The sequence below is a fragment of the Scyliorhinus canicula genome, chromosome 15, assembly GCF_902713615.1.
Source record: "Scyliorhinus canicula chromosome 15, sScyCan1.1, whole genome shotgun sequence".
NCBI classification, from domain to species: Eukaryota; Metazoa; Chordata; class Chondrichthyes; order Carcharhiniformes; family Scyliorhinidae; genus Scyliorhinus; species Scyliorhinus canicula.
In genome coordinates this window covers 123,759,070-123,771,683 of record NC_052160.1, presented here as the reverse complement: position 1 = coordinate 123,771,683, position 12,614 = coordinate 123,759,070, and the positions used below count along the sequence as shown (strand labels likewise).

Sequence of the window (12,614 nt, the reverse complement as noted above, 5' to 3'; positions counted from 1 at the left end):
CAGAACTTCGACACTCCGCAGTCGAAAAAGAAGCTCAAGCCATGTGGAAGCCGTACGGCACTGGAGACGCTACCTCGCAGGTAGGAGGTTCACCCTCATCACCGACCAGAGATCGCTTGCCTTCATGTTCGACAACTCGCAACGGGGAAAATAAAAAACGATAAAATCTTGAGGTGGAGGATCGAACTCTCCACCTATAATTATGACATCATATATCGGCCGGGGAAGCTCAAGGAGCCCCCAGATGCCCTGTCCCGCGGCACATGCGCCAGCGCGCAAGATGACCGATTACAGGCTATCCGCAATGATCTCTGCCACCCGGGGGTCACTTGGCTCGCCCACTACATCAAAGCCCGAAATCTGCCTTTCTCCACCGAGGAGGTAAAAGCCATCACCAGGAATTTCCCGATCTGCGCGGAGTGCAAACCACACTTCTATAGACCAGATAAGGCCCACCTGGTAAAGGCTTCCCGGCTCTTTGAATGCCTGAGCATCGATTTCAAAGGGCCCCTCCCCTCGACCAATCGTAATGTGTACTTCCTCAACGTCACAGACGAATTCTCCCGTTTTCCATTTGCTATCCCTTGCCCCGATATGACCTCCCATACAGTCATCAGAGCCCTGCACAGTGTCTTCACCCTGTTCGGTTTCCCCAGCTGCGTCCACCAAGACAGGGGTTCGTCCTTCATGAGCGACGAGCTGCGTCAGTACCTGCTCGACAAGGGCATCGCCTCGACCAGGACTGCCAGCTATAACCCCAGGTGGAACGGGCAGGTGGAGAGGGAGAACGCGACGGTCTGGAAGACCGTCCTACTGACCCTATGGTCTAGGAATCTCCCAACCTCCCACTGGCAGGAGGTACTCCCCGACGCGTTCCATGAAATTGGGTCCGTCCTGTGTACGGCCACTAATCAGACCCCTCACGAGCGATTATTTGTTTTCCCTAAGGGCACTACCACGGGGGCTTCGCTCCCATCTTGGTTGAGGACACCGGGCCCGGTTCTCCTTCGGAAGCACGTCCGGACACATAAAACGGACCAACTGGTAGAGAAGGTACTACTGCTACACCTGAACCCACACTACGCCTTTATAGAAAACCCCGACGGCCATCAGGACACCGTTTCCCTCTGGGACCTGGCGCCTGCAGGATCCACCACCACCACCACCGCCGAGGTACCCCTCACACTACACCCCACCCGACCCCCCACGTCCTGCGCCCCCACGCCTGCAGGTTTCCTGTGCCCCCCTTCGCCCGTCGCACCGGTCAGGAACGAAGCTCTGAACGAACCACCATGGTTCACCCTCAGATCCACACCGCCCGTCAGCACACAGCCATCCGAAGCGGCTGTAACCCCAGTGCTCCGCCGATCCCAGCGGACGACTTGGCCACCGGACCGGCTCAATCTGTAGACCCGTCACCCCCGCCGGACTTGATTTTTATTACAGGAGGTGAATGTGGTGAATGTATAATGCATAATTCACACTGTTTATCACTGTGTCCCTGTGGGCTCCGTCTGTGAGCCGTTGCGCGGCTCTGCCCACAGGGGGAGATGAGGAGCTTGTACAGGGCTCTGCCTTTGGCTCCGCCCATGGCTCCGTCCACGGCCCCCCCCACTACCGGAAATATAAAGTGCTGCGGTCTTGTGAGTCTGCCCTCAGTTCTTATGGTCGCAGGCAGGCTCAGCTGTAAGTCTATTAAAGCCACAGTTTACTTTCTCTCGTGTCTTGAGTGAATTGATGGTCACATCAAAAGGAAAGTTTGAAGAGAACGTAGAACATAGAACATACAACAGTACAGCACAGAACAGGCCCTCGATGTTGTGCCGAGCCATGATCACCCTACTCAAACCCACGTATCCACCCTATACCCGTAACCCAACAACCCCCCCCTCTTAACCTTTAGGACACTACGGGCAATTTAGCATGGCCAATCCACCTAACCCGCACATCTTTGGACTGTGGGAGGAAACCGGAGCACCCGGAGGAAACCCACGCACACACGGGGAGGACGTGCAGACTCCACACAGACAGTGACCCAGCCGGGAATCGAACCTGGGACCCTGGAGCTGTGAAGCATTTATGCTAACCACCATGCTACCGAGCTGCCCCCCCCCCCCCGATGATCCGCCCCCGACTGGCCTAGTTCCCAACGCCGTGGGTCTCCCATGGTTTCACCCGTCGGGAACTTGGTGTGGCAGCTGTGGACTCAGTCTATTGCCTCCACAGTCATGGGAAGGCCGATCTACGGGCAGACAGGACTATGTCAGGGGCTGGGGCACTGTTGGGGCGGTGGTCTGATGCTCGGTCCATGCGCGGCCAGCGCCATGTTGTATGGCACGGCCGCTGCAGGCTGGCGCCGTGCACATGTGCCCCAATTCTCTGGGCCTTATCGGCAGCTAAAGCCGGGTGATCAAGCTTCAGCCGAGAATTGAGGCCGGCGCTGGACTCCCAACAGAATGTCATGTTCCGGTGTCTCAATAGCGGCATGAAGGCATTCCTCGCTGCACGCTGCCGTGGACATGCAGATTGTACAATAAAGGTCATTGGCATATCATTAACAGGCCCTACCTGAGAATCTCTGGGCCTTCCACGATGCTTCGCCTTTGCCAGGTGGAATTACCACTGGCAAGGTTCATTTGTGGTACTGAAAATTGGAAAACAGGCGCTGTGGCTACTGAGGGGAATAGAATAGGTAAGACATGTTCCAAAAGGTGCAACTGTGGGCTGACAATTGTGCCACTGTCTGGGAGGGACATCGGCCGGGGAATAGCGTGGACCACCAGAGGATGGGCTGTGGTGTCAGCCCCCCCCCCCCAGGACAGACGTGTCCGGGCACTGACCATCACAACCGCGGCCTGCAAGCCAACCATCTTGCTGTACAAAGCACAGGCCATATGGGTGCCCCCTCTCCAATGCCACCACCCTAGGAGCCCAGAGATCCTGCTCCCCACCCACAATTGGGTGCTATCCTGCTAGCGGGGGGTATCACACGGCTCTCCCAAAGAACACACCCACAGTAAGCCTCACAGCAGTGTGAAGGACAGGGGCAGCAGAGCGTACTGCTGGCATAGCTAGCTCCAGCCATGTGTACCCCTGCTGGCAGGGACGGGTGCTAGAGTTGGAAGCTCCCCGGTGCCAGGCACCGACAGGTCCAGGAGGTGCGGTGCAGAGGGCAAAGTATCAGAGGGAACGGCCGGGGCTGGGGAGGGAGGGGGAGGGCGGCATGTGATGCCAGGGGCTGAGATGCAGGCCAGAGCCACCATTTGGACCTGTAATTACCACTCTAATAAGTCTGCCCTTCCCCTCCATGCAGTCGGTATCGGTATCCAACCAGGTATGGTTGGCATCTGCCTGGCTGCCGCAGCCCTGGAGGATGCACTGAGTATGGGCAGGAATTGCTTGGGGAGGACCCTGCAGAGCAGGAGCATGCCGCAGTGGAGCAGGAGCCAGCCAGTAATAACAGGCCAAGGAAGAGGAGGGAAGGAGGCCCTGCATCAGGCCTTGTGTGTATCGGCAGCACCTGCCTTTTGAGGACCTGCCGGGTTGGGCGTATCGCCGAAGAGTCCGGCTTAGCACGGAAACAGTGCAACACCCCTGCCACATCATGACACACCTGGAGCAGTGGGGGTATGGTGGGGACACCCGCTCCCGGTGGCTCTCAAGGTGACAGTCGCCCTGAACTTTATTGCCATGGGGTCCTTCCAGGTGCCAAATAGGGACCTGTCTGGGATCTCCCAGACCTCCATGCACAGGTTTATGCGTGCCGTTACGGAGGCCCTGTATGCCCAGGCAGCGCAATACATCAATCTGAAAATGGACCAGCACACCAGGCAGCAAGCTTCGCCGCCATCACTGGAGTGCCCCAGGTCACACTGGCGCATGAGGAGGTGCCCTTCATGAACGAAAAAGGGTTCTACTAGATGAACGTGCCACTGGTGTTAGACCACACGGGCAGCGTGCATGACGGGCCTTTGTCCTGGCACACTCGACGGTTCACAAAACATTCAAGGCCCTCACTCACGAGGTGGAAGTCTCCTCGGTGACAGGCATTATCCGTTGTGGTCATGGCTGATAATGCCTATCCGGAAGCCACAGACCAAAGCAGAGAACTGAGTGGATAGTCTGGGCATGGACAGAGTGAATAGTCAGATACTTTTTCCCAGGGTAGAGGGGTCAATTACTAGGGGGCATGGATTTAAGGTGCGAGGGGCAAGGTTTAGAGGAGATGTATGAGGTAAGTTTTTTATACAGAGGGTAGTGGGTGCCTGGAACTCGCTGCTGGAGGAGGTGGTGGAAGCCGGGACGATAGTGACGTTTGTGGCGCTAACAATTATACTCAAAGACGAGAGACAAGTTCAATCGAGGCTTTCTTGCTGTGTGATGCTATTCCTCCAGCTGCAACTGAAGACTAGAGTCTGAGTGACTCACACGCATATTTATACACAAGCTCCCTGTGGGCGGAGCTAGCCAGCAGGGGCATACCGGAGGAACCTGTATTACAGGTACAGCCATACATACCCCGACTGCAAGTATGCATATCTACAGTGGTTATCACCACATTCACCCCCTGTAAAAAATGAGTCCGCCAGGGGTGACGTATAACTATGATACAAAGGATGAAATATTTACAACAGGGTCCAAACAAAGAAAACCAAGAGTCCATCCGGTCAGCAGGTTACACGTTCAGCCGAATGTTCCGCTGTGATCGGCGTAGCTGTGGTGGCGACGTTGGTGCAGGTGCTGGCGGTGTTGGTGCTGGCTGCTGGCGGGATGACTCCGAGAGCGAGCCGAAATCTTCCGTGTCCTCCAGTGTGGGCAGGGGGACGAGGGATGGACCTGGTGGGGACGAATAGGGGGGCGCAGGGGAAAAAGAGGGTGGCGCGGGGGGAAAAAGGGGCGAGGGCATGGGATCGGCACCTGAGGGAGCCAGGTCCCGGAGCGAGACTGTGTCCTGGCGGCCGTCAGGGTTGGCGTGGAGAAGGCGTACTTTGTCCATCAGGGGTTCTGCCTTGTGGTGCCGGACATGCCTATGGAGAAGGACTGGGCCCGGAGTCGTGAGCCACGTCGGGAGCAACACCCCGGATGTAGACTTCCTAGGGAAGACAAAAACACGTTCATGGGGTGTACTGTTAGTTGCGGTGCACAGTAGTGACCGAATGGAATGGAGCGCGTCAGGGAGGACCTGCTGCCAGCGAGCGGCTGGGACGTTCCTGGACCGTAGGGCCAGCTAGACGTCCCGTTCTCCCTCTCTACCTGCCCATTTCCCCGGGGGTTGTAGCTGGTCGTCCTGCTGGAGGCGATACCCCTGCTGAGCAGGAAATGACGCAGCTCCTCACTCATGAACGAGGATCCCCTGTCACTGTGGATGTAGTCGGGGAAACCGAACAGGGCGAAAATGGAATCCAGGGCCTTGATGACGGTGGCAGACGTCATATCCGGGCATGGGATGGCGAAGGGGAACCTAGAAAATTCATCGACCACACTAAGGATGTAGGTGTTGCGGTCGGTGGAGGGGAGGGGCCCTTTGAAGTCCACGCTGAGGCGTTCAAAGGGGCGGGATGCTTTCACCAGGCACGCGCGATCTGGCCGGTAGAAGTGCGGCTTGCACTCGGCACAGATCTGACAGTCTCTGGTGACTGTCCGTACTTCCTCGACGGAGTAGGGCAGATTGCGGGCTTTGATTAGATGGTACAAGCGAGTGACCTCCGGATGGCAAAGGCTCTTGTGCAAGGCACGGAGCTGGTTCACTTGTGCGCTGGCACATTGTGCGATCGGCTGAGGCGAGGGGAATGGGGGCACGATAGCGGCAACCGTCCGGGACTGACACATCGCTGCAAAGTGCCTTTCTTGCCACAAGCTTGGCAGTCACGGTGTGGGCAGGGCAGCTTGGCGGGGGTGCTACTGCTGACTGCAGAAGTAACAGTGGGGACCCCCAGGGAGTGCGGTGCGGCGAGCAGCGCAAGCGTAGTGCGCTGGGGCGGCTGCTGGGGGGGGGGGCGGTTGCGGGGTCCACGAGGGGTAGGACAGGTGAGCCTGGGGGGCCGATTGCGGGGTCCACGAGGGGTAGGACGGGTGGGCCGAGCGGCAAGCGGAGTAAGTTCGCGCACTACGGGAGGCGGCCGTCATGGAAAGCGCCAGAGTCTTTCTGGCAGCGAGGTCGAGGGCGGCCCCTTCCAGCAGTCGTTGCCGGATGGGGTCCGATGCAATGCCTGTGACAAAGGCATCGCGCATGCGTAAGTCAGAGTGTTCCTTAGCTGTGAGGGCCCGGCAATCGCAGCCTCGTACCAGAGGTATAAGGGCCCTCCAGAAGTCCTCAATCGACTCACCCGGCAGCTGGACGCGAGTGGAGAGTTGATGCCTCGCAAACAGGGTTTTCGTCGACTGTGCATAGTTCTCCTTGAGCAGTTCCATAGCTCTGGTGTAGTCAGTCGCATCTCAAATTAGCGGAAAGACAGTGGAGGTAAGTCTCGAGTACAGGATTTGCTTTTTCTGATCCTCCGTCGGGGGAGGGTCCGCTGAAGAGATGTAGGCCTCGAAAACGGCAAGCCAGTGAACAAAGTCTTTCCTGGTGTGAGGCGACTGCGGATCCAGCTGCAGACGGTCAGGCTTGATTCTGATGTCCATGGTGTACGGAAAATCACACAGCAATAAATTGTGGCGCTAACAATTATGCTCAAAGACGAGAGACAAGTTCAATCGGGGCTTTAATGCTGTGTGATGCTATTCCTCCGGCTGCAACTGAAGACTAGAGTCTGAGTGACTCACACGCATATTTATACACAAGCTCCCTGTGGGTAGAGCTAGCCAACAGGGGCTTACCGGAGGAACCTGTATTACAGGTACAGCCATACATCCCCCTACTGCAAGTATGCATATCGACAGTGGTTATCACCACAACGTTTAAGGGGCATCGTGACAAATACATGAATAGGATGGGAATAGAGGGTTACGGACCCCGGAAGTGTAGAAGATTTTAGTTTAGACAGGCAGCATGGAATAGAATAGAAAATCAATAGTGATAGGAGACTCAATGGATAGGAGATTATGTGGCCGCGAATGAGACTCCCGGATGGTATGTTGCCTCCCGGGTGCCAGGATCAGGGATGTCTTGGATCAAGTCTACAGGCTTCTTAAGGGGGAGAGGAAGCAACCAGAAGTTGTGGTGCATATTGGGACCAATGACATAGCTAAGAAAAGGGATGAGGATCTAAAGTGATTTTAGGAAGTTAGGTTGGAAGCTAAAGAGCAGGATGAGCTGAGTAGTAAACTCAGGATTGCTACTGGTGCCACGTGCTAGTGAGGCAAGGAACAGAGAGCGAGTGCAGCTGAACAGGTGACTACAGGGCTGGTGCAGGAGCAGAGGCTTCAGATATGTTGATCATTGGGATAATTGGAATTGGATTCTGGGGAAGATGGGACCTGTACATGAAGGACGGGTTGCACCTAAACTGGAGTGGCACCAATATCCTGGGCGGGAGGTTTCCTAAAGCTCTTCAGGACGGTTTAAACTAGTTTGGCAGGGGGATGGGAACCAGAGTTACAGATCAGAGGATAGGGTAGCTGTTGAATGGGCAGAAATAGTATGCAGCGAGTCTGTGAGGAAGGATAGACAATTGATAGGGCAAAGTTGCACTTAGTGGAATGGGTTAAAGTGTGTCTGTTTCAATATAAGGAGTGTTAGGAATAAGGGAGATGAACTTCAAGCATGGATCAGTACTTGGATCTACAATGTTGCGGCCATTACGGAGACATGGATTTCACAGGGGCAGGAATGGTTGTTAGATGTTTCGGGGTTCAGATGTTTTAACAAGAAAAGGGAGGGAGGTAAAAGAGCAGGGGAAATGGCATTGTTAATTAGAGAATGCATGTGGTAAACATTGTATGCACCTCTATTGTTGCACCTCTATTAGAGGATGTATGGTAGGACCTGTACTACAGGTACGTTGGTACTCCCTGCGTATAAATATGTGTGTCCTCCATGCTGCAGCCATTTCGCCCGCTGCTGTGAGAGGCCACACATCTTAGAGCAATAAAGCCTCAGTTGTATCCAACTCAAGTCTTTGTGCAATTGATCGTGCATCAGTGCATCACAGCTTCAGAAAAGGAGGCAGTCAAAGAGAGTTTGTCTACTGAATCCGTATGGGTGGACGTCAGAAACAAGAAAGGATCAGTCACTTTATTGGGAGTTTTCTATAGACCCTCTAATAGCAGCAGAGAGATGAAGGAACAGATTGGGCAGCAGATCTTGGAAAGGTGCAGAAGTAACAGAGCTGTAGTCACAGTTGTACAACTGCGAAGAAAGGTTGAGGAAGCTAGGGCTTTTCTCACTGGAGCGAAGAACGAAGTGAGGTGACTTGATAGAGGTGCACAAGGTCATGAGAGGCATGGGTAGAGTGGATAGCCAGAGACTTCTCCCCAGGGCGATAATGGCTGTCACAGGGGGACATCATTTTAAGGTGATTAAAGGAAGGTATAGGGGAGATGTCAGAGGTAGGTTCTTTACACAGAGTGATGGGTGTGTGGAATGCACTGCCAGCAGAAGTGGTGGAGTCAGAGTCATTAGGACCATTTAAGCAACTCTTGGACAGGCACATGGACAACAGTAAATTGAAGGGGTGTAGGTTAGGTTGATCTTAGATTAGAATAAATGGTCGGCACAACATCTTGGCAAAAGGGCCTGTATCATGCTGTATTGTTCTATGAATGGTTGAACCGCGGGTGGGAGTGGTGCGGGTGGTGTGGGCGGGAGGGGTGCTACATGTGTCAAAGGGTCAAAGCAATTATTGGTGGCTCACTTACTTCCCAGTCATTGCTGTCCTTATCCTGAATAGCTGATGCCATGTATATTTTCCTTCAAAACAGGAATGCTGCAGGAAATATTTGCACCTCAAATAAATGCCAATAGGGTTTACTGCAAGGGGCTGCAACAAATTACTTTTGGAAAAGTCTAATTTACTTTCTTCTTCCGATTTGCTGGCTTTCCTAGATTTGGAAGAATTACCTGCAAGATCAGTTAATGACAGGGTCTATTTGGTAGAAATTGTTTATCAGTTCTTCACAATAAGAATCTAAATCGGATTCAGAATTCTTATCTGAGTCTTCATCGCTGCTAATACTATTAGCATCGCACTCCTCCAGAGTTCTCAAAATCTAATTTTCTACGAGGTTTTATCTTTGACAATCTTTTGTGAGGAATCATTCTCGTAGAGATTATTTCATCTGCATCAGCAGAATTAAATTCACTGCCATTGTCATTTGATGTGTGATTAATGTCTTTCAACATTCCTTTATTTGAGTCATTTTATGTCCAATGCGTTTTCCTATTCCACATATGTCCTGCCATTGGTATCTCATGCGTTATCTTCAGTACTTCCCTCAGACTCTCTGTAATGATGGGTGAAGCTACAACGTTCACTCCTGCCAAATCATTCTCCAAAAGTAAGCCTACTCCAACCACTGGGAATTTTCTTACCCACTCAGACAACTACTGGACCTGAAACTAAATCAGCTCAATTGTACTTTACTCAATGGAACCGGGATATAATCTCCACCTATCCCATTCAGTTACACCTGGGCCGGGACTCTCCCCTACCCGGCGGGACAGAGTGGCGTAAACCACTCCGGCGTCGGGCCTCCCCAAAGGTGCGGAATTCTCCGCACCTTTAGGGGCTAGGCCCGCGGTGGAGTGGCTCACGCTCCGCCGGCCGGCGTGAACGGCCTTTGGCGCCCCGCCAGCCAGGGCCCGAAAGGCCGGTGGAAGTCCGCGCATGCGCCGATATGACGTCAGCAACTGCTGACGTCATACCGGCGCATGCGCAGGGGAGGGGGTCTTTTCCGCCCCCGCCATGGTAAATGCCATGACGGGGCGGAAGAAAAAGAGTGCCCCCATGGCACAGGCCCGCCCGCCGACCGGTGGGCCCCAATCTCGGGCCAGGCCACCATGGGGGCACCCCTCGGGGCCAGATCGGCCGATGCCCCCCCCAGGACCCCGGCGCCCGCCCGCGCTGCCAATCCCGCTGGCACCAGACGTGCTTTGATTCCCGCCGGCGGGAAAGGCCTGTCAGCAGCGGGACTTCGGCTCATCGCGGGCCGGAGAATTGCCGCGGGGTCCCCGCTGACCGGTGTGATTCCCACCCCGCCGATTCCTGGGTGGTGGAGAATTCAGGCCACGGCGGGGGCGGGATTGACGCCGGCCCCGGGCGATTCTCCGACCCCCTGGGGGTTGGAGAATTCCGCCACTGATCTTTCCTTGAACTCTCTGAAGGGAAAACCAAATCCTTCTCCAGTAAGAGAGTTTGAATAGTACCTGAGTCCGTTAAGATAGTTATGGTTTTGGCTACATTAGTTGAGGAAAATGGGGTAATCTTCCCTTTAGACAAAAACCCTGTATATTTCTCATCTACTTCATTCATCCTACCTGCTCCTACAGCAGTATTTACCCCTGGTCTCCTAAGTTCCATCAAAGCTACAGCCTGTCCTGTGGTATTCTCCACTTCTGTTCCCTTTTCAAAATCCTCCTTTTGAACGCCAACAAGTTCAATGGGCTATTCTCGCAACTTCCAACAAGCCGAACAAACATGTCCCATCTTGTTACAATGTTAACACCTAGGGTATCTCACCTTCACCCTCATTACCTTCCTTCCCAGTCTGAGGAGGAGATTGCGGAGAATTCTCAGTTATCCATTCCTTTATCTTGGCTACCTGCCTTACTTTCACTCTCCCAATTCCTATCCTTTTCAAAATTACGGAGTTGATGAACAAAGGTTTAACTTTATGGATTAGCTCATAATCGTCAGCTATAATTGCTGCTTGTCTAGCAGTCTTCACTCTTTCTTCAACCTGGGTAGGCAATTCTTAAATTGGGGCTCACCGATCTGTGGGCGGGCCTGTGCCATGGGGGCACTCTTTCCTTCCGCGCCGGCCTCTGCAGGACTCTGGCATGGGTGGCACGAAGAATAACCCCCTTGCGCATGCGCAGGAAACATGCAGGCCGGTCTGTGCATGTGCAGAACCACGCCAGCGGTTCTGGGCATGCGCCAACTCGCACCGGCCTTTTGGCGCAGGTTGGCCAACCCCTCCAGCGCCGGCCTAGCCCCCGGAAGTCCAGAGGATTCTGCACCTTCTGGTCGGTCCGATGCCGGAATGGTTCATGCCCTCTTGGCGCCGGCGTCGGGCCATCCGGCCAGTTGCGGGAGAATCCCGCTGGATATTCTGAGTTGTGTTGCGACTCTGGGTCAAGTGGGGCTGGAATTGATCGTGCACTAGCCCAGGGTGTCGTAACATCATATACTATAACTGGGAGAGAGATTGCAACAAAGACGGAATAAGAAACAGATGGCCTCATGTGTGAGGTGTGGGAAGAGAGGGTTTTTGCATTGAGCCAAATCTTCAATAATATAAACCAATAACTGATTGGGACATGATTATGTTTTCAAACATCTATGCTGGAAAGACTTTTTGTACTAAATTTAAAAATTGAATAAATTCAGAGATTATTTATGTTACGAGCAAATTGGAGGAGTGTACAGTTTATATAACCCCACCACTTTGCAGGTCGCACCATTAGTTTAAAAGTTTAATATAGTCACCAAAATGGCCAATTATTTATCTTAGCTACTATTAAACCCAAGTTAAAAGAGACTTTAACCAGGCTTTTTTCAATAAACTCAGAATGATTGATTTATTTTGAAGCAAAACATTTTAGGGGAAAAATGTTGTCGGAATTGGTTCATACACAATTGTACTCTGGAGGTGTAGCATCTATCCATTTAGAAACACATGAGCTGTCCATTTTTTACATGAGCTGGATCATGCCAGTATCATCCTAACTATTTCCCATTTGTTTTTTCACTGTCTAGCAAAAGACTGCGGTAACCCCGGAGAGATTCTAAATGGGTATTTTGAGGTACCAGATAGCACTTTAAACCGTCGTGCTACTTATTATTGTCATGTTGGGTGAGTATTCAATGCAGTACATAGATCACGTATAGATTGATATTGGTAAAGTTATTTTCCTTTACTTATTAAAGTGCAGGCAAAGTATTTCTATGCTGGTAAAACAATGAATCTGCCTAGAAATATGACCACTTACTTTTTCTTTACATCCCTGATGATACTGAGTCCTGTTACCTCTGAGTGAAATGCCAACTGTCAAAGTAAAGAGTTTTATTGATTTCCTTGCATCCACCCCTCCAAAAATAATTGTTTGCTCAATTAGTGATAAATTTTGGTTTGTTCGATAATGAAGCAGTCTATGTCTACATGCAGGAAGACCTGGACAACATGTTGGGTGGAATTTTCTCAAAAAATGGCGAGGTGTTGGTTTCTAACTGAAAACTGGTGTGTTTCTCCCCAGCGAAACTGGCAGCTTTTCACCAGTCTTCTGACACTCTGTCAGAAAAAAGCAGGGTAGTGTGTTTTGCGCTGTCATTTTTGAGGGACAGGGTCTAAAGGTGCAGGCAAGCCTGGCTCTGAGATCGGGGCACCCTTTAAAAAGGATGCATCGTTCTCAAAGAGAAATTGACGGCTCCACCGTTCCACCATCGTCGATATCGGAGCTCCCCTTCCCCCTCACATCATTGCCATTGTTGCCACCCCCCGTAACATAATGGGAA

General features: G+C 52.6%; 1 protein-coding gene across 3 annotated transcripts in view; it reads left to right on the top strand.

Moving 5' to 3' along the window:
* Positions 1 to 12,614, top strand: part of LOC119979068 (complement receptor type 1-like) — a 333,444-nt gene that overhangs the window by 180,495 nt on the left and 140,335 nt on the right. For all 3 annotated transcript variants that reach the window (XR_005463633.1, XM_038821049.1, XM_038821050.1), the window contains exon 9: positions 11,859 to 11,955. Coding sequence is in view for 2 of the 3 variants with exons in the window: in XM_038821049.1 (XP_038676977.1) it covers positions 11,859 to 11,955 (97 nt within the window). In the remaining variant the exon portion in view is untranslated. The remainder of the gene's footprint in view (positions 1 to 11,858; positions 11,956 to 12,614) is intronic.